The sequence below is a fragment of the Carya illinoinensis genome, chromosome 4 (genome assembly GCF_018687715.1).
Source record: "Carya illinoinensis cultivar Pawnee chromosome 4, C.illinoinensisPawnee_v1, whole genome shotgun sequence".
Taxonomy (NCBI): domain Eukaryota; kingdom Viridiplantae; phylum Streptophyta; class Magnoliopsida; order Fagales; family Juglandaceae; genus Carya; species Carya illinoinensis.
In genome coordinates, this window is record NC_056755.1 from 10,575,675 (window position 1) to 10,598,054 (window position 22,380).

A 22,380-nucleotide genomic window follows, 5' to 3' on the forward strand; every position below is an offset into this window, starting at 1 on the left:
AATCTTTTTTAAGATATTATCGACTCAAAACGATAAGATCCAATACTCATGAACAATTTTATCTTTATTTTTCCCTTTCAATCAAAGCTTGCACCAAATTTCTTAGTTGGTAATCGCATTATCGATATGGAAGTAGTGGAGAAAGCATTGTTCGTTTCCTATCTTCGTTTACTTTATATCCATCGTTATATGATGCCTTCCTTGTAATGATTGCAGCCGGAACACTTTGGGTTGTGTCTGGTTGATTCAACTCCTCTCCATTCATTTTATGTTTACATTATATTTACATAGGATTCACTATTTTGTTTTAATTTTTTTTAAAAAGTTCAATTAATCATATTTTAATTTAAAAAGTCATTTCAATTTAAAAAAGATAATCTCTTACTTATAAAATATTAATATTCACAATTCTATTCAATTTATATTAACATCCAAATGAAGCCTTGGCCATAAAAATGATTATGCATGAACTAATAATCCAACACAAAATAACACTCATTATTTACCAATGAGACCTATTATATAATAAGATTTTATAAAAATACATTTATAAAATAGCTATACATTTATGTGATCTATAAGATTTATTTAATATTAATAAAAATAATTTTATAATATAATATATCATATTATGTCTTTGTAAATTTATGTTTATATAAATTTATTTCGTGATTAAAATATTTTTTTTATAATAGTTCAAAAAAATGAATTGTTCCTATACTACGTATTGGCTTATAGCCTTGCAAATGACACATACGAAGTGATAACACGATAAGAACGTAAAAGATAGAGAGATAAGAACATGATAAGATAAATGCTGGTATTTGGTACATGCATGGCAACTGATCTCTCTAGACCCCTAATTGACCTAGACTCCCACTAGTAACTTCTCGATATCCTCTCCTAGCCACGTAACATTCCTTACTCCTTAAAATTCGCCTTGTACCAAAATCTCTTTTGAACCTAATCCCACGTGACCTCTATTGTCCGCCCATTGCACCAAAATCTCTTTTTTGCTTCTCGAATTTCTTCCGTTGAGTATTTGCTTTTGGTTGGTTCATCGTCATCGGACCCATCGGCATCCATAATGATGTCCAGCTTGTCGTCGTCCTCAGCATAGCAAGCTTCAAACATCGTAAACAACTTTTGCGTTTGTGTCCTGGTCCATATTTGTCATTGTAGTGAAAACACAAACCTTTCTCCTGGTGTTCCTTGAGTTCTTTAGGTGGCTTCATAGGTGATGCAGAGAATCTAAATCCTCAAATGATATTGAGTTATCAGATTATATATTGATGGCATTGAACTATCTTGAGACAGTAGATATGCACAATTATAACATGAAACAATGATCTATCCTTTATTTGGAAAAATTTTGATCACGTATTTTGATATTTTGGCCATAATTTTATTTGTGCGTATCGGAATCGTGCATTATTCTAATTCAGAAAACTTTTTTCGGCACACACGATATGGTCACATAGCTACTCTCAATGTACATAATTTTTTAGGCCAAAACTAGTTATTTTTCCATTCAAATCACTATTTATATGTATATATTTTTTATCTTTTATGGTAATATTTCATTTTTCATTTAGGAAGTGATTTTAAACCTGATTTATGCAAGATTTTTGACAGATTACTTTTTTATTTATATATATTTTTTTATTGAGATTTTACTATTTATAGTAAAAATTTGATATTTTCGAATTATAACTATTACAACCCGGGTTGTGGGTTGATTTTGACATTCTTGAGTTTTGATAATTTTCAATTAAAACATCAGTCATTTTCTTCATATTTTTGGGCAAATCTCATCATCTCTGTATCAATCATCTGTTAGAACTAACTGAATTAATCTAATTTATGTCAGATGTTAATTGGTATTAGATATTAAGAACCTTTCGTGGAGTTATATCTCATCAGTTTCTATGGCTGATGGTCATGGTCGTCGTGGGTTGGTTCCAGACGAGGAAGTCATTCACCATGATTGTAGCATTCAGGATGTGATGATTGAGGATTTATAGAAATAGCTTGCAAAATTAACCTAACATCTAGTGGCGCGGGATATTGGTGGTCATGAGACGGAAAATCGCAATTTTGATTCCAGTTTTGAGAATTCGTATCACAATTATGCTATAATCTGGGAGCACTATGGTCGGGAGGAACTTTGTGGGGACCTCGGCTTCAAATTAGATTTGCTTGAGTTTTCTAGTATGCTATAGGCTAAAGGTTTCTTTGATTGGTTGCATAAAGTGGAGCGAATTATTGGTTGTAAGGAAGTCTCAGATCACGTGAAAGTGAAGCTGGTCACCATCAAATTACAGGGTCGAGCATCTATTTTGTGGGAGTAGTTAAGATGATGACGAGACAAGCAGGGCAAGGCCAAGATTAATGATTGAGAGAAGTTGAGAAAAAATATAAAGGGTCACTTCCTTTCTTTTGGCTACACTCAACCTTGTTTCAACAATTTCACACATTGAGGCAAAGCATGAAATCAGTTGATGATTACACGGAAAAATTCTATTAATTGATAGCCCAAAATGATCTATCCGAAATGGAGAAGCAGAAGGTGGCACGGTATTTAGGTGGCTTGCGACAACTGCTGTAGGATGTCCTCAACCTTTACTCCATGTGGATAATTTCTGAAGTATACCAGCATGCACTCGTTATGGAGAAACAGTAGAGCAGGAGGCCAATAATCCAAAGCGTTCAGAATAGTCAATTTGTTATGTAACAACCTTGTCCTGGGAAGGGTGAAATCGCTATTTACATACCTATCTTTCTTCTTTTTCTATTATTTTTTATTTTATTTATTTATTTTTAGTGATATACGATCAGTATGACCATGACACACATGTACTCTAAATTTTTAATTTAATAAAGGTAACACTTAATAGACATTCTATTCAAACATTCATCCTTAAGACTCTTAGAATCCATTATACGTTCATAAAAACATAATTATTCTAGTTAGGAAGGGACTCCATCTTTACCATATGTGCAATAAGCCACTAAGTCAATGTATAAGGGTTTACCATTACCCCACCATACCAACAGATACATGGTTTGAAGTCAAACCCAACAAAAATGGACCCATCCCAACATAAAAATAACATCCATTAACATAACTCATCATTCATGTAAGGTTGAACCAACATGGAAGACACTAAACGTCTGTCTCTCCCTCTACAGTAATGCCCTGCTCCCCAGTCTCTTCGTCATTACCTGGATGTTTAAAACATAAATATAAAGTGAGTCTAATACTCAGTAAGCAGTACATCATGCTGTTAACTTATTAATCATCTAATCTTTTCATTTGAAAACATGCATACATAAACATTTGATACTTTGACAATGCTTTCTTACGTAAACAGTTTAAGAAATAAATCATACTTTCATGCATAAACATTTAAACAGTATTTTCATGCATAAATATTTAAACAGTACTTTCATACATAACATTTCTTTTATGTTTCACTTTCATTTGGCTGGTACACACTATTACGCCCTGTGTGCACTGCCAGTACTACTTACCCAGTATTACAATCTGCTCAGTACTTTGGTACCATCATTCATTTATCAGTAAACATTCATTTCCTTTCAGTCATTCATTCTTTCATTCAGTCATTTACTTTTCAGTCCTTTTCATTTAACAGTTCATTCTGAAAAAAAAAAACATCATTTAAAAGAATGAGCTTAAACATCATCTTTCATGCAGTTACGTATTTTCATACCTTAACATTCTTTTCATTTCTTTTCTTTATTTACAGTCAAATATTTTCATTATCTTTTCTTAGTCCAATGCATATGCGTTTATTTTTTAAAAATAACATTTCATGTCATGCTACGTATAAATAAGATGTTAATACTTTGAGAGAGCATGTATGAAAATCTCATGACTTAGCATCTATGTGCATGCATTACCTTATACACATACAAACAATTATAATCGATAGGGTGCTTAACAAAAGCTACCAAGAAAGGATTGTACATAGTATATACATTTACAGTTTCTTTACAAGAACATTTGAAAAGAGAGAGACATTATTTTATAAGAGAACTTTGTGTAAAATTATGGTCATAACTACTTACCTCTATACTCCTTGATATTTCCAATCATCAATATAAGTCATATTCCAATAAATATTAAACATGTTAATATTCATTCAATGTCCTTTAGGCCTCTATTTAAACAAAAAAGCTATAATATTATAATCTAACGTCCTTTCTACCCTTAATGTTATCTTAATTAACTAACCTCTCGTCTAACCTTTACAAGAGTAACATAATTAATACTAGATAATGTTATATTCTAATCACACAAGCAATATTTAATAGTTTAGACAACATATCCCATTAAAATCAAACATAGTATAAAGTATAGCAAATTACCCATTAAACAAATTGTAAAACCTTTAAACACTCAAACTTATACTTTATCCATTTAACACCATTTAAAAGCAAGGTATAAATTATAAAACGCAAGCAAATCTCTAAACAAATCTCAACATAGTACACATGGCATCAACACACACACACACACACATATATATATATATATCAAAAGATCAACTAATGTCAATTATGACTAATCAAGTTAGTTATTAAAAATACCATTTTCAAATTTAAGAGAAACACATAGCAAATTCCCTAAATAAATTTCGGTTTGGGCCAAAAACAAAGCATACATGTTTATTTGCAACATAAGAATTTAAATACATCAAAATCAAAGGAGTTAAATTAGGATTTTTATCTTAAGTTCCTAACTTCTCTCAAGAGGTAAAGTGGAGGTCCAAAACTTGAATAAGATGAGAAGAACTTGATTTCTTAAAAAGGAGAATAGAGAATAAGAGAGGGAAAGTGGCGTTGGCTATGACTTGGGGAAGGAAGCAAAATTTTCTTTCTTTCTTTGTGAGTCACATGACTTGAAGGGGTGGAGAGGAAAGTATGGTTTTTCCTTGCTCTTGAAGAGAGAAGGAGAAGAAGAAAAATAGAGAAATGAAGAATGGGGCATTGGCTTTGGAGGAGAAGAGAAGAAGAAGTTTTCTTCCTTATTGAAGTAGCCGACGGTTGAAAAGGAGAATAAAGACTTGGGCTATTTTAATTAAATTTACCTCATAAGCTAACAAGGTAGCCGATGGAAAGTGGGAGGAGAATCATTTTAAGACTTAGTCAAAGCTTACCTAAGAAGTTTGGTGAAATGGATTGCTAGGATTAATTGTAGGAAGATAATTACTTCATCTACAAAATCTAAGGATGGGAATCATAGGCAGGGCGTGGGGTTTGCATTCTCATAATATGCACCTGTGATGCGAGGGCGGAAGTAGACCTTTAATTCATCCGACCTTCTCCCCCCCTTTTCCTTCCCGGCGGTTGTCCATTGCCGTCCTAGCCAAAAAAAAAAAAAAAATACACATAAAAAAGAAAAGAACTCAAATACACAACAAATTTACATAACCATCTTAAATCCATAAAAATATAAAAATACACATTTAAAAAAAAAAAACTAGCAACCAGATCAAACCAAAAACATCTAGAAATTTGAGGATTCAAGGAAAGTAAAAAGGAAAAAACTAAAGGTCGTTTGCAGATCAATGCCACCAAAGAGAGAGAGAGAGAGAGAGAGAGAGAGAGAGAGAGAGAGAACCCCCAAAAATGATGCCGTTTTGTTAACAATTTTTTTTTTTAATATATAAATGTGTATATATATATATAGGATTTGGGTTGGGCTTAGGACTGGCTCAGGAGTGAGATGTACAGGAGGGCAAGGTTGGACTCAGCTCGCCCTTGCATGGTAGGATAGAGTTGCCCTAGCCGCCCTAGCCTACAAACCACCTAGGCTAGGGTGGGGCAAACGGGGGTTGGGCGACCAGGGGAAGAGTCCTGCCGCTCACCCCTACAATGGAATGGACATTTGTTGTATGGTGATTGCCATGAGACCTTACTTGTTCACAAGAGTCTAGTGTCTCCGAAGGATGATTCAAGAGAAGATTGGTTGAGAATCAATATTTTTCACACTACTTGCACATTTGTCAATAAAGTTTGCAAGATGCTTATTAACAATGACAATTGTGAGAATGTGGTGTCTGAAGAGGTTGTGCAAGAGTTACAATTGAAGACAGACTGTCATCCAAAGACATACAAGTTGTTGTGGCTCAATAAGGGTAGTGAGATAAGAGTAGATAGACAATGCTTAGTATCTTTTTTGATTGGCAGAAAATATTTTGATAATATTTGGTGTGATATCGTTTCTATGGATGCTTGACCTGCGTTATTAGGTAGGCTTTGGCAATATGATCGTAGTGTTATTCACGATGGGCAGAAGAATATATATTCCCTTACTATCAAAGAGAAGAAGATTGTATTGGCACCGAAAGGAACCATGCCTATCCAGATAGTACTAACATGCTTTCTATATTTAGGTTTTTTAGAGGAAATTGAGTGTGAAGATGTGATTTACACTTCGCTACCTTGTGAAAATAGTGTAGCAAACATAGGCCCAAACTTGCCATTAGAGGTGCAATAGCTGCTAACAAAGTTATCTGATCTGATGCTAGAAGATCTTCTTCCTGGACTATCACCAATAAAGGATATTTAGCATCAGATTCACTTTATTCCGATGTCGAGTTTGCCAAATCGACATGTGTATCGCTTCAATCGCAAAGAATTTAAAGAGTTGTAGGATCAAGTTGTAGACCTATTGGAGAGAGGCTATACCTGTGAAAGCATGAACCTACGTGCAATTCTTGCTTTTTGGTATAGAAGAAAGATGGTTCTGATCTATTAATCAAATTAAGTCAATTTATAAATTTTTTTTTTAAGCCAAAATATGCTTTGCCATCCATTCTTGCCACGGCCCACAAGGCACACCAAGAAGATATAAACCGACATCAATATGGAGAGCTTTTATTATAATGGAAATTCATGAACCACTCACTTGGATAAAAATCCCTGTTAGAGTTTATGGTACGGTACATGCATTTAACATGAGTACCGCATAAATTTTTTTAATAAAATATTATTATAATATAATTTTTAATATTAATTTTATTTTAAATTTTAAAAAATAAATTATTCATTATATTTTTTTATAAAAAATTTTTAAAAAATTATAAAATAAAATAAAATAAAATAAAATAATTTAAGTTTAATTAAAGGTAAGTTGCCTTAAATTTTTTTTAATTTTTTTTATTCATCCTTTCTTGACCGGTAGTCCTTTCTTGGCCGTTAGAGCAGGTTCATGTATATTATTTAATGATGGTGGTGTTGAAGAAAGAAAAAGAACAAGAAAAACAACGAAGCTAGCAGTGTTGATCTGTCTCGCAGATATACCATACTTTAATGGCCAGCGAGTTTGCTCTCAACCCAAGAAAAATATCTCCCTACACGTAAAGCTGCAGTGCATAAAGATGAGGATGCTCAGCTTGTCTGTCCACATTCGTGAACAAAGATCGTACGATTTTAACCCCAGAGCACACAAAATGACCATCACGATCTTGGGGATCCTACTGTATCTTCTCCTCAGAGCTAGGCCAGCTGGTCTACACCGTGATAGTCACTTTCACTTGTCTGTACTCTGTACTCCTGCTTAAACCCTAGTGCCCATCAATCTCTTGGGTCGTTGTTTCGCACGTCAGACCCAGATTCGTTCTTTTGGCAAGTGTCAGACGCAGATTCACGGCTTTGGAGCACACAGAGTCGAGGGGGGAGAGAGAGCGCATACATACATAAAGAGCTCAGAGATCGAAAAGCAACAAAACCACGTGAAAATGGCAATTATTTACTGCACCACTCTTAAATTTGTCATCAGTTACGTCCCACTCATTTAATTTACGAGAGAGAGAAGCTTCGGTGTAGGATCATGATAGCCGTGTGGGGGTGTAGTTTGGAGTAAACTGAAAATAGTGCCAACTCCTTTGGTTCGGTTGGCCAAGTTTTTTGATATTACTCCGCAGGCAACGAGATTACTCCAGTAATGTGAGTTGACCCATCAGACTATGTACTATCCCTGCCGACGCGAATGCTGAGAAAGTTAAAAAAAGAGTCGAGCCCTGGCCTTGCATTTGGACGGAGAGTGTGCCAAAAGTTGGTGTCATAATGTCATTCGACTCATTCAAGACAATGTCGACCATCCACCCATTATTTATTCCTAATATTTATAATGGTTTTGGTCAAAGCGACATTGGCAGTAGTGTAGCTTTAAGCGTTTGTTTGGAGTCTGGACCCTGTTCTGTGTTAAAAGCATCGAAGCGTACAATGCTTTCTGCAACGTTTCATAATGCAAAATCCCATTTCCACCATTATTTTCCTCCGTACACCGAAAAACTATTCAGATTTATCTTATTCACATAAATAGGTTATAGGGTGTATATATATATACAAACCTATAATAAGAAACAGTATCCTTAATGTATATATATACGTTCTGAGACGTTACTGCACAACAGATCTGCATAATATATAAAGATGAGAATATATTACACAATTCGTTAATCTAATACAAACATAATATAATAATAATGAGTTAGAATTTAATCTTAATAAATTTGAATCAAAACGAATTGATTCGTTAATACATGATTGTTTAACAAGTTGATAATGAGTCAATCTATTATGACACGTTATAACCCGTTATGACATATTAAAAAAGTTTAAATTATAATTATACCCTTATATTTAAAAATAAAATTGTTAAAATTTCGATTTCGATATTTTTATTATTTAGATTATAATTTTAAACTTGTAGTTAGTATTATAGTTTTTATAAATATTGTGATTTTAAAATTTATATAAAATTATGTTAAATTTAATCAGGTCAAATTGATTAATTTCGGATTTATTCAACTCATTTACATAAATAATTTGAAACGAGTTGTATTATAGCGCGTTAATTTATTTCATAATATTTACTAATAAATCAAAATGAATTGATACGAAACGATTCGTTATGTTAATAAATCGTGTTAAAGTTTAATATTTTGATATAATAAACTTAACAGATCAAATTAAAATTAAATTATATAATATAATATATATATTTTAATACTATACGAATACCACTCGTTAATACGATTTGAAATTTTAATAATATAGAAAAAATTTACGTAACCTCTTAACATCCTAATACTTTATTTTTTTTTTAATTTTTATTATTTTATTTTTTATCAAATATTTAATATATAAATAATGAATAAAATAATTAAATTAATTTTAAAAAAATAAATTCAAAAAAAATATTAAAAAATTAAAAAAAGTGAGATATTAATGTGCTGGAAGGTTGTGTAGTAAAATCCAATAATATAACATGTTGTGATTCTTGTTTAATGTCTTTACCAAATACCAAAGCAACCCTCCCTTCGTTTTCCGTCAAATGATGGGTCGCATGCCTTCCTTTCACCCTGAAACTAGCCAAGAGCGTGCGTGACAGGAGAGTCTGAGACAGCTGGTTGGAAACCGACTTCTCTCTAGGTTCATTGACATGATAGGGAGCTCTTTCGTTTCTCTCTCATTTTTTTTTTTTAAATTTAAAAGAAGTTTTGTTATATATAAATAAAATTATTTATTAATTTATATATCAATATTAATTTTTTTATATTTAAAATTTAAATTAATATTATTTTTAATCAAATTTATTTTTTAATCTATTACAATAAATTAATATATATATTAATATATAATTATATTTATAACTAAATTTTTTCATTTAAGAGACATAATACGGAGCTCAGCTCATCGATATTTGGAAGTGTGAAAGTGCTAAACGCGAACATATCTGATCACGTGCCAAGTAATGAATCTGACTCTGGGCTGCAGATGACGTGGCAAAGAATTGCCGTGAACACATGGTAAGCAGTAGTGAACGAGTCGGAGTCGATAATGCAGTGCGACGTTGTCCTACTTAATGCATGCAAGGAGGGCTGATGGGGGCCACAGCATATCTGCGGATCGACAGAGAAAAATATTTTTTTACTCAATAGAGGAAAGAGTTCTGCTCATTAATGCATGACTTGTCTGGACCGTTGAACATTGCAGCCGAAGATAATAGTTGTCGGTAGTATTTATTGCAAGCAAAAAACAAAACCATTAAATTTTGAAGAAATCATTAAAATAAAATGTTTCTACTGACAAGAACGGGACCTAACTGATCTAGTAATTTTAAAAAATAAAATAAAAAATATAGAAGAGAGAAGGAAAATATATTTCGATCACTGCATCTAATTTTTTTTTTTTTTCTAAGTGCTGTTGAATACATAACATGTTATTTATAGATGAACAGGATAGAAATAAATAAAAATACAAGAAATTAACGACTAATTGATGCTTATTTAAGTATTTTATATAATAAACTAAATATGATAGGGAACAAGAAATATTATCATAAATCGGGTTGTCCGCTAGGTCAATGAGACTTGAAAATTTTTCTTACAACGTAACAAAGGGAGTTTCCATGGCACGTGGACGACAATCAAAAAGCTTCAGGCAGCGCATGGGGTGCGTGGAAGCAAAGCTATGTACAAAATTGATGATAAAAAATATGAAAGTGATCTATTAAGTGCACAGAAACTTTTAGAGGGCATGTACTGAACAGAAAAGAACATAAAATAACACACGTCAAATATTTTTGAATATGAAACATGTCGTCTTCCTTTACCTCTCAAGTTCCTTCTATGTCTGAGCTCTCTACCTTTAAACTGTTTTCCACTAAATCAAATTTACCTGACATCTCTATCAAGCTGGCTTCCACAAATTATTTCTTGTGAAAAGCGCAAGTAGTTCCAATCCTCGGGGCCATAGTCTAATTGGGTATGCTACAAATGAAGTATCATGCTCAACTTCCACCATTCTTGATGATAATGGTGAACTAAGTCTAAATCCTACAGCAACAAAGTGGTTGCACCTTGATTAGTTGATCCTTAATTGGATGGATCAATGGATCTCTTATGAATGTCCCACTTTCTCAAGTTATTAACACTGAGACATCCCATGAAACTTGGAAGTTCTTGAGACTCAGTATGGGAGACATACAAGAGACAGAGTGCAGGAAATGCGGGGTGAGCTACAGTCTCTCACAAAGGGGACATGTTGTTGAGAGCCACCCAAGTGGCCTAATTTGCACAGGCACCGTAAGGTGCTTTGGCTTATTAGGCCACCCATTCTCACTTGGCATGTTAGGCACCTCCAGACAACTCACTCCATTATTTCAGCAGCAAATTGCTGTACCGAAATTAGCAACTTGTTGAGGAGAACTTCTCCTATAAATAGGAGAGTTCTGATCTGCAGAGGAGGGAGTGGGGAGAAGAGAAAAGAAAAAGAAAGAGGGACGTGAGAGAGATAGAATTTTGTAGATTTATCTGTAAATCTTGTACAAATTCTATATAAGAGGCTCCAGTGGACGTAAGCAATTTGCTGAATCACTTTAAAATTATTTTATGTGATTTTCGAACAGGCCGGAGGCGCAACACATCTTCCATGGAAGAATATTTACACTAGGTTAAGTCGTTGGCCCTTTCCCTCCATGGCACTGGGAAATCTACGGAGGATGATGATTTTGTCATTTGCTTGCTCAGAGGTTTGGGGCCAAAATTCGACCCTATTGTTGCTGCACTTAATGCAATAGATGAATTTCCACCTCTTGAAAATGTAATAAGCAAATTGTGAGACTTTGAACTGTGAGTATCACCTGCAAGTGAACAATCTACAATCGTCGCACTATGCATCAATCGCGCCTCTGGTTTTAAATTCAAGGGTGGATAGCCAACTCGTGCTCAAGCATCAACTCATTATTTTTGTTCTAAGAACTATCGTGGTGGTGATCGTTCTAATGATTGCAATTCTGCAGGATGTGGTCAACACTCTCCAAACCATGGAGGGAGTCATAACACCACCCATGGTGGTGGTGTTGCTCATTCTTCTTGTATCACATGTTCCTGGTGTGGAGGTCCGAACCACAAGGCTGACAGTTGTCGTGCCTTTGAAGATAAATCCAAGCAATACTAGGCATTCCTTGTCGTTCAAGCTGGTACCACCACTAATGAGGCTTGGTACCCAGACACAGGTGCAAATCAACACATGCAGACACCGAAGGTATTCAACCATGCAAAGGAACAACGTCTGTTCTAGTTGGTAGTGGTTTGACTCTTCCCATTTCTGGAGTTGGTAATTTTGATGTTCCTAACACATCTCTTAAGTAGAAAAATACACTGATTGTGCCTAATCTTTAGAAGAAACTTCTTTCAGTGTCTCAACTTACAATTGACAAGGGTTGCTATTTTATGTTCTACCCATGGGGCTTTCTTATTAAGGATTTGAATATGAAACAAGTGCTACGTAAAGGAAGAGTTCAAGATGGTTTATATCCCCTGCATTCAAGTCTGCATCTTACTTCTCCAGCTACTTACATGGCAACTAAAGTTTCTACAAATAAGTGGCATGCTCGTTTAGGCCACCTGCCACCCACATGCTCAGACAGTTCAAACTCTAGTGTCATGTCTCTCTGTTTTAAATAAAAAGTTACTTTTTGTAAAGTTGCATCTTAAGAAAATCAGCAAAATTACCCTTTCACGCTTGTAGTACTCATGCTTCTCATTTTCTTCACACTATTCATACTGATGTGTGAGATCCTGCCTTTATTACTTCTTATGATGGATTTCGATTTTATCTAGTGATTATTGATGAATTTTGTAGATATATTTGGTTATTTCTTATGGCATGAAAATTCGATGTTATTTATCTTTTTTCCATGTATCTTAAATTGATGGAAAATCATTTTAATACGCATGTCAAAATTATACAAAGCGATAGTAGTGGAGAATTTGTGAATAATTCTCTCAAGACTTATTTTGCTTCTAAAGTAATTAATCATCAATTATCTTGCCTAGGAATCCCAGAGCAAAATGGTATTGCTGAAAGATGACATCGCCTCATTGTTGATACTGAGCTCGGTACCAAGAAAATTTTGGACCGCTGTCTTTCAAACTACTTTTCTCATAAATAAATTTCTCACTCCTACTTTTCAAGGAAATCTCCATTTGAATTTATTTTTAACTCTTATCAAAATTATTCATTCCTTAGAGTTTTTGGGTCTGCTTATTATCCCCATCTCACACCGTTTGGGAGGTCCAAACCTTGATTTTAAATCCACTAAGTGTGTTTTCATTGGTTATTCACCAAATCACAAGGGCCATCGATGCATGGCTTTGGATACAGGATGTGTGTGTGTGTGTGTGTATATATATCAATGCAAGTTATTTTTAATGAGAATAATTTCCATTCTCTTCTCAATAGGCTGCTTCCTCAAATAAGATGAAGCTATTTTCTATTCGGGCCCTTGCCAAAAATCTACAAACTGGGTTTGCTCTTTCAAATTCAACATCCCTGGACCCAACTACTTTGAACACAAATTCAACGGGCTTGTCATCTTTTGGTTTGGATCCATCTGGCTTACCAACTCCTATAGCTGCAGCCTCTTCTAAACTTCAAAGTGATCCTGGCCCAACAAGCACGGACCAAATGGTCACCCATTCTCAAGATGGTACACGGAGGCCAAGAACATTTCTATCTACACAACATCCATTCCCTGTTTGTTTTGTGAGAGCCTTGACTAAAATTCCAATTGAGCACAAGACCTATAAATTGGCCCAGAACGATCCTAAGTGGCAAGAAGCTATGCAATCCGAGATAGCTACTCTTCATCAAAACAACACCTGGAGTCTTGTTCGCCCATCTCAAAGTCAAGACTCGTGCTGAGGGTTCGGTAGAATGTTATAAGGCATGCCTTGTGGCATGGGGCTTTACACAACTTCAACATCTTGACTATGATGAAACCTTTAGTCCCATTGTAAAACCAGCCACAATTCGCTTGGTTCTCACCTTGGCTTTATCTCATGGTTGGTCCCTTAAACAACTAGACATTAGTAATGTCTTTTTGCTTGGGGACTTATAAGAAAAAGTCTATTTAACTTAACCACCTGGTTTTGAAGACTCAAAAACATCCAAATTATGGTTGCCGCCTTCACAAAACTTTGTATGGTTTGAAACAGGCCCCACGAGCATACTATCTCAAGTTTAGTAAATATTGTCAACAAATGGGTTTCCAACGATGTCCCTATGATACATCCTTGTTTTTTCGTTGCCATGGATCTGAGATACTAATGCTATTGGTTTTTGTAGATGACATCATTCTTACAGGAACGTCAGCATCATCCATCACCCAATTTGTTTCTCATTTGTTTACCATCTTCCATATGAACAACTTGGGAGATCTCTATTATTTTCTTGGTGTTCGAGTTGCTCGGACTAGTGCATCTTTAACCCTCACACAAACCAAATGTCTCTTGTCCTTGCTTCAACGTTTTGGTTTTGAAGGGGTCAAAGCAATCTCCACAAGGTGTACTACTCTTCGACCAACTCTTTACAGACAAATGGTGGGAACACTACAATATCTTGCACTGACTCGCCCAGATGTTGCTTATGCTGTAAGTTTAGTTTGTCAATTTATACAAACTCCACGTTCACCTCATTTGATTGCTATTAAAAGAATATTCAGGTATTTCAAAGGAACTCTAAGCCTTGGCCTTCATTTCACCCAAGCACCAGTTTCTACACTATGTAGTTTTTGTGATGTCGACTGGGCTAGTTCAAGAGATGACAAATGCTCTACAACTGGTTTCACTATTTTTATGGGAAATAAGTTGTTGTCTTGGGGAGCAAAGAAGCAAGTTATAGTAGCTCGATCCACAGTTGAAGTTGAGTACTGAGCTTTGGCATCCACTACGGCATAACCGATGTAATACATGCATTTGTTGAAAAATATTGGCTATGATTTTCCACCTCCAACATTATATGTAGACAACATTAGTGCTTTGAGTATGGCTAAAAGTCCCGTTTTTCACCATTGCACAAAACACTTTGAGATCGATGTGCATTTGTGTGAGAACAAGTAGCCCAACACATGATTAAACTCGCCTACGTTTCTGGTCCAAATCAGGTAGGAGATATTTTTACAAAATCTCTCTGCAAATCAAAATTTGTTCTAAACCGCAGTAAGCTCTACATTGCCCATATCCCACCTTGAGCTTAAGGGGGCATGAAGAGACAAGCTTTCGTATATCATTCATGGTATCCCACCTTGAGCTTGAGGGGGCATGAAGAGACAAACTTTTGTATATCACTTCATGAATCACTGATGTACTGTTAGTTTGCTAGTCTCCATTTATGTATTTTATTCTTTTGCATGATTTTAGCTCTCTGTACATAGTTTATGTTAGTTTAGAAAGGTGATAGTTATACATTCCTTTTCTATTCTCCATACAACTTATAGTATAACTGTTGGATGATCGATTGACCTTTGTAACTCTATATATGTTAATAAACAATTTATGCATAAGTGTACAGTTCACTTTTACATCGTATCAAGAGCCACACGAGAACTCGTTTTGAATTTGAAACATGTCGTCTTTTTTTATTTTCATACCATATATAATTTTTTATTTTTTTATCTTATTAAATCTATGATATATGGACGATGATTAGAAGAATTTAATTAAATTTAAAAAAATAAAAATTAAATTAAATTACATATAATGCATAGAAATGATACATTATCAAAACTCTTATTTTTTGTGGCCGTATGCATGCACCTGTTGCTGTCGAGGAACACGAATGGGACTGCAAAGAGTACTAAAGAAGCATGCATCCAGCTGCTTGTCCTTATGTCTGTGCCAAAAAAGTTCTATGCATGCAACCATGCACATTGACATGGTCCATAAAAGCATGTGTGTATATAAAAATATATATATATATGTTGATGTGATGGAGTGACTGATCTGCTGGCCTCTCTTTGAACTTTCGTGCTAGGAGTTGAGTACTGGTATCGAAGTTCATTGAACCTGAGATATTTTTTCACAAATTAAAACTGAGAAATTATATATATATATATATTTATATAAAGAGGATGCTGCTATACCTACTAATTACCAAGAAAAGTCATTGAGCGTTATTTTTTTAAAACATTTTCTAAAATTACTTAATTAATTTTTTTTAAAAATAAAAAATTTATTAGAAAACACTTTGTTAACTATTAAATAAAAAAAAAATTACAATCGATCACTTTTTTGAGTAATAGTTTTGGGTGATATTTATATATATATTACCTTCATTGTCCTTTAATTAATCATCCCATGCAACATGTTGACATGTCATTTTTTTATCAACATTTAGATTTATTATTTTTAATTAGGATTATGGAATGGCGGTTTAAAATCCGGAGTTGATGATTGAGTATCTATGAGTGAACCTAATTACTAGGGCTCGTAGATATTTGATTTATGGCCCAAACACTCATGGTTTGTTTGGGCTACACTTACCCAATGGTCGGTCGTAAATGGGCCGAACTGGATATCCGTCTGTTTACCCAACGAGAGTAGTCGTCAATCATCAATCCGAACTTATCACCAACATTTAAGGCTGTATTTGAATATTAAGTTAAGTCGAGTTGAGTTGAAATGAAAGTAAAAATTAAATAAATATTATTAAAATATTAATTTTTAATATTATTATTATTTTGAGATTTGAAAAAATTAAATTGTTTCTTATATTTTGTGTTGGAATTTGAAAAAGTTATAATAATTAAATAAGATGAGTTGAGATGAGTTTGAGATCCAAACTGCGTTTGGTTATTCAATTCCTCTCAACTCATCTCATCTAATTATTATAAATTTTTTAACTTTTAATATAAAATATAATAAATAATTTAACTTTTTTAAATCTCAAAATAATAATAATATTAAAAAATAATATTCTAATTTTATTTTATTTAATTTTTATCTCAACTCAACTCAACTCAACATCCAAACTGACAGGGAACTTGACATCAATCAAATGGTATCCCATCATTGACATGATTTGCATTGATACACCTGATATCTTAATCTTTTTTTGAAAAAAAGGAAGAAAGACTTGATTCCTAGCTACCATGTTAGCCATATTGCACACGAGTTTAGGACATTAATAGTGGAATTTCCTATCATAATTAGGAATTGAGAATTTCTTTTTTACAATTTCTCGATCTAAATATTTTCTACAATATTAAATGTTGTCCATAAACGATGTGATTTTTCAATATTTTATATAGTGAAATCTAAAAGTTTTGTATCTCATTTGTTGACAGTGTTTTAGGTAATATTTGGATAGTGAGTTGAGATAATAGTTAGAAATTTAATAAAATATTATTTTTTAATATTATTTTTATTTTAAGATTTAAAAAAATTAAATTATTTATTATATTTTATATAAAAATTTAAAATATTTATAATAATAAAATAAAAAAAAATTAGATAAAATATTTTTATTATCTAAAACTGTAAATTTTAATTTGGATCTAAAGTTGACTGAAACTTTTAAACAAGAGGAGAGGCAATTAAAGAAATAAAGGACTAATCTTTATTGAAATGGAAGTCGGATATCGTGTGATCCACATGGTGTCGTTGTGGCGCCAAACAAAACCAGTGAACCCGAAGCACCAAGCCTTATCGTGTCAGTGCCCCGAGTTTCAGAGGTTACAACACAACAATGTCGTTAACCATGGCTTCCCTCTCAAAGCCTGCCACCAGTGAACTTCTTTTCTACCCAAAATGTTCCAAAATCATCCGCCAGAAATGGCGAATCAGAGCCTCTTCTGCTGCCCCTGGCGTCGACCTCAAGAGCCTCGAATCCGCCATTGCCAAGGTTCTTTTGAGAATATGTCTCGTTACTTCACTACACGTTTCTCGCGTCTAAGTTCCATGTCATGTTTGCCTGTGAAGCTATCTATATATGGTTTGGCTGAGTCTGTCTACAATCAAATGTATTTTCCAATTTTCGTTGTTTGCTTTGGATTTGATTTGGTTCTTAGATTTGGAACCTCTTTGACTCTATTGGAGTTATTCTTTTTCTTGGACTTGCTGAGATTTGTAGCTTTTTCATTGTCTTTTCCTTCATTCTTTCCATGTTCTGATAATCTGATTGATACCCCACACGAATGGTCTATCATTGTAGAAGGCTCGATTCTGTATCCATTTGTTTCTCAAAAGACCCAAGCACATTGGCATGCTAGGTCACTTGGATGTGCTTATCGATTCAGAGAAACTCTTTTATAGGTTTAATTGTTTATACATATATGTGTATATATAAACAATATATGGCATACTAAGTCCTGTAACTGTTTCCAATTGACGTATCTATATTTTCTGTAGAAAGATAGCACTGCCGTTAAAGAGGCACTCGATCAGCTGAATGAAGTTGGTTGGGCCAAGAGATGGAGTTCTCAGCCATATGTTTCCCGCCGTATGGTCAGTCTCCATTACAAGTATGAAGTTCTGGGAAGTGGTACTCAAAACATTAGCCACACCTTCAAACCCATGCATACATGTATATGAATAACGTATATCACTGCTTTGAGTTCATCCTGTTATCTTACTTTGTTAGATTAAATAGTTTGACCATCTCATCATGCACCAGACATCTCTTCGGGAATTGACAACCCTTGGAATGAAAAATGCCGAGAACCTTGCAATCCCAAGTGTCAGAAATGATGTAAGTATATATCCAACACTAGCACTCTATAGTTGTGCTTGTTGCAATAGGGTGAACAAAAGATTTATATTCTAGACATCTTTTTCTTTCTTTTTAGTTGTTGATTTGTACTCTGTATATAGCTTTTACCTGTTTGGTTTTCAATCCATAGCAGATAGATTTGAAAAGAATGGGAATTTTTTTGTGTGCACAGACTAATTTGAAAAATGTTGCAACCTTTTCTAATATATAAAAAAAAATCATAACTTAAAAAGGCGTCAATCCAAGTGTTCTAATGAAGAGAAATTCTTGACTATTTTTATCGGTTTCAAATTTTTATTTTCAATATTTTGATCTTTTCTTTAATTCCTACCATTTTCATACCCATAGCCAATGGGACTTCTTTGAGGTGGTGATATAAAGTTATTAAATTTCCTGAAACTTTGGGTGCTCTTTCATTCCAATTCTTATTCTTTGCATGGCAAAAGAATTGGTTCAAGCTGCTGTTCATAAAATTGAAATCTTTCAATGATACAGGCGGCTTTCCTTTTCACTGTGGTCGGCACAACAGGATTTTTAGGCGTTCTTGCTGGTCAGCTTCCTGGGGTAAATTTGATTATATCCCTTTGCCTGTTATGTATACCCCCCTGTAACTTAAATGATCTTAAACAATATGATTGAGAGGGCATATTCGTCTTGTATCAAGTTGCATTGTTAGATTCAAGCAGCCTCTTCTCATTCATCGATATGAAAGGGCAAAATGCTCATCAAGAAAGAAAGTTGAATATTTCTTGCTAATTGAGTCACAACAATAGAAATAATTTCTCACTTCCTTTGCTTACTTCTATGAATAAAACTTCTTGATTACCTATAAAAAAAAAAAATCTCACTTCATTTCTGCTTGGGCTACAAATCATATCAGAACTGGTATTTAGATTCTTTCACTTCCTATTTCTTTTTTCGGGAGAATAATGAATTTGGGAAAATAGCCTCTTATATTTGTTGAAATCTTGTTCTACATAAATTGTGGACATGTGAAACTATGTAGAAAGTTCAGACAAATAGGCAACCAAGAAACGTCTATGAGAGAAAATCTCTATACGTGATCTGACTGCTCACATACTTCAACCTCTCTCAATTTGTTTAAGATCTTCACTAGAGAATGAAGTTAATATATTTATTATTTACACAAGCACAATTAGTATAGATTCATGAAATAATTTTCCTTCCTCTTCAGCTATTTTAAGAATATTCCCAACAGGGTATTAAGAATTATTTAGAATTTTGCATGTAGATGTGAGCCACAATTGCTAGAATTTTTTTCTTTTAAACTATAACTATCAACTCCTATATGCCTTTAGAATAATTAGAAGCGATATCCACAAGGAGGGAAAACCCTGAAAAGCAACAAAAACCCTCCACATGCCTAGACAAAGAATAAGAAATCAAAGTGAACTAGAGAGCTGCACCCTTTTTTTTGTTTTTTTTTTTTAATTACTGTCCTGCAACCCCTCAAGTATGACTTTTCCAGTTTTGTGACCAATATTTAGGAAGTAAATTTAGGACATTAAATGCAAGGGAGTCTCTTTGCATGTGCATCTTTGTATGAGTCTTTGAATATATTTGTTATTACATTAATTCAGTACATATTATGTTTCAACTGATAGCACATTCAAACGAATCCTTCCTATGGTTTATGTAAGTTCTCTTTTCATAACCCCTTGTGGCTCAAGTGGTAAAGGCCTTGGGCTTGGGGGTATGCTCTCTCTAGTTCTAAGGTTCAAATCCCCTTGGGTGCAAACAATTTCTAGGGGCCATCGGATTGGAGCATTTTTCCCCTGAATTACCTGAGGTGCACTTGAAGGAAACTCCTTGCCGAGGGCCTGTGCACCCCTGGGATTAGTCGGGACACTGTTCCAGACACCCGGTGCCAATAAAAAAAAAAAAAGGGTTCTCTTTTCATGCCCATCATGGAGATCTTTTCATGTGATTGTGTTTTGGTTGGAGCTATAAGATTTTGGATGCATTGACTTTGTAATAAATCGCTGGGAAAATATTGAAGAGTCCGTGCTGATATCTTTTGTTCCTACCATTCGTAGGACTGGGGTTTCTTCGTGCCTTACTTGATTGGAAGCATATCTTTAGTTGTTTTGGCTGTGGGAAGCACTTCTCCTGGGTAAGAAATAGCTCTAGAGGATTATAATTTTTATTTCTTAAATATTCTATGTAAATTTTAATTTGGGTGAAGTCCTCAAGATATTACTTTTTGTAGCTGAGAGTTAGTGTACAACTCAGGGATTTTGCATTTATAAATGCTGCTCTAATCTACGTTGTAGGCTTCTTCAGGCTGCTATTGGTGGCTTTTCATCATTTTTTCCTGATTATCAAGAGAGGATTACCAGTCATGAAGCAGCTCATTTTTTAGGTACTCTCTGCATTAATGCCCATGCCAAAGATAAAAGGCACCTAATTGATCAATTCTGACGAAATAATGTTCTCCATAAACTTTTTAGTTGCTTATTTAATTGGCCTTCCCATTCTGGGCTATTCACTGGATATTGGAAAAGAGCATGTCAATCTCATTGATGAAAGGCTGGAAAAGCTGATATACAGTGGGCAGCTTGATTCCAAGGAACTAGACAGGTATCCACATACAGTTTCTGCGAGTCTCTTACCCTTCTCCAAAAATTTTGGGATGCGTTTTTAAACTACATCACTGCTTAATAATGTCATAAGTTCTAAGTTTGTAGGTTTTTTATGCAAGCTATACGACAGTGGATAATTAAATATGCCATCACTTTATCATTCAACGTTTGAGAAGAAGCTCACTAAACACTCCACTGTATTGAAATATGTATTGAAGGTTTGCATTAGTCTGCCAAGAGATATTGCATAAAAGGAAATGCTAAGAAACTACTGTCAACAGAAGGGGAGACATTCTTGTAGATTCGTATAATGTTGAATTGTCTTATATATGACCGGTGTAGGGGAAATAAACTGCCATGGCTTTCTCAGGTTGGCAGTGGTAGCAATGGCTGGACTGGCAGCCGAAGGTCTGAAATATGACAAAGTGGTTGGTCAATCAGCTGATCTTTTCACTCTGCAGGTGTATATCCAAATTTGTCTAAGACTGAGTTTTTATGTTCTGAAACAGTTGGTGATTGATGGTCATAAATTTACTTTTCTTTTTGTGTTTTCTATAGAGATTTATTAACAGAAGCAAGCCACAGCTTAGCAAAGAACAGCAACAGAATCTCACTAGATGGGCTGTAAGTTCCTAACATGATTTGTATCCAGGTTCACTGAAGTTTTAGATGGTTATTATCAGGAAACAGTTATATAGGCAATCTTTTATGCACTTAGATAGTAGAATCTGATGTTGGGGGAAAACACTGCAGGTTTTGTTTGCAGGATCCCTCATAAAAAATAACAAGGTGATTCATGATGCCTTAATCTCAGCAATGTCAAAGAAGGCAACTGTATTGGAATGCATTGAGGCCATTGAAAAAGCTTCATAGTTAGATCAGAATCTTCGTGAAGATTATTTTTTGCATCATACTTGAACTTCCAAACATGTAGCTTTTCATCATTCCTGGCCTCAAGTCATTTTTGCAATGGAAGCGATGTAGATGGTTTTCAAGAGTACCTTTGCCTGCTAGGCTACTAAATATTTGTTCCCTATATCTATATGTAATTAATTTAGCATGAACAACCATTGCTGAAGTTTTTTACCCATATGTAATTAATTAATAATTATATATATGGTATTTATATAATAATAAATATCACATATATATATATCCTCTTGGTTATTGCTGTTATATGGTCTTG

General features: G+C 34.1%; 2 protein-coding genes and 2 long non-coding RNA genes across 10 annotated transcripts; 3 read left to right on the forward strand and 1 right to left on the reverse strand.

The window, feature by feature from the left end:
* Window positions 1-2,939: 2,939 nt before the first annotated feature.
* LOC122308210 lies at window positions 2,940-6,750 on the reverse strand. The gene is made up of 3 exons (XR_006241954.1): window positions 6,471-6,750; window positions 5,330-5,388; window positions 2,940-3,225 (listed from the first exon to the last, which is right to left on the reverse strand). It is a non-coding gene; the product is annotated as an uncharacterized LOC122308210 (long non-coding RNA).
* Window positions 6,751-10,659: 3,909 nt separating this feature from the next.
* LOC122307073 lies at window positions 10,660-12,729 on the forward strand. Its single transcript, XR_006241631.1, has 2 exons — window positions 10,660-11,746; window positions 11,840-12,729. It is a non-coding gene; the product is annotated as an uncharacterized LOC122307073 (long non-coding RNA).
* A 1,355-nt stretch (window positions 12,730-14,084) lies between these two features.
* LOC122306234 (uncharacterized mitochondrial protein AtMg00810-like) lies at window positions 14,085-14,756 on the forward strand. Its single transcript, XM_043118669.1, has one exon. The coding sequence runs from the start codon at window positions 14,085-14,087 to the stop codon at window positions 14,754-14,756; it is 672 nt and encodes a 223-aa protein (XP_042974603.1).
* A 2,706-nt stretch (window positions 14,757-17,462) lies between these two features.
* Window positions 17,463-22,370, forward strand: LOC122306305. Of its 7 annotated transcripts, none has more exons than XR_006241465.1 (10): window positions 17,463-17,724; window positions 18,231-18,326; window positions 18,496-18,570; window positions 19,087-19,155; window positions 20,649-20,725; window positions 20,886-20,974; window positions 21,063-21,192; window positions 21,537-21,655; window positions 21,753-21,818; window positions 21,948-22,037. XR_006241465.1 is itself a non-coding variant. In XM_043118736.1 (10 exons), the coding sequence occupies exons 2-10, from the start codon at window positions 18,271-18,273 to the stop codon at window positions 22,065-22,067; spliced, it is 852 nt and encodes a 283-aa protein (XP_042974670.1). In that variant the 5' UTR covers window positions 17,466-17,724; window positions 18,231-18,270; the 3' UTR covers window positions 22,068-22,370. The 7 variants fall into 7 exon arrangements, 6 of the variants coding, with proteins under 6 accessions (XP_042974670.1, XP_042974674.1, XP_042974671.1 ...); XM_043118736.1 differs by having other exon boundaries at window positions 17,466-17,724; window positions 18,231-18,405; window positions 21,565-21,655; window positions 21,948-22,370; XM_043118740.1 differs by having other exon boundaries at window positions 17,467-17,724; window positions 18,231-18,418; window positions 21,565-21,655; window positions 21,948-22,370.
* Window positions 22,371-22,380: the final 10 nt, after the last annotated feature.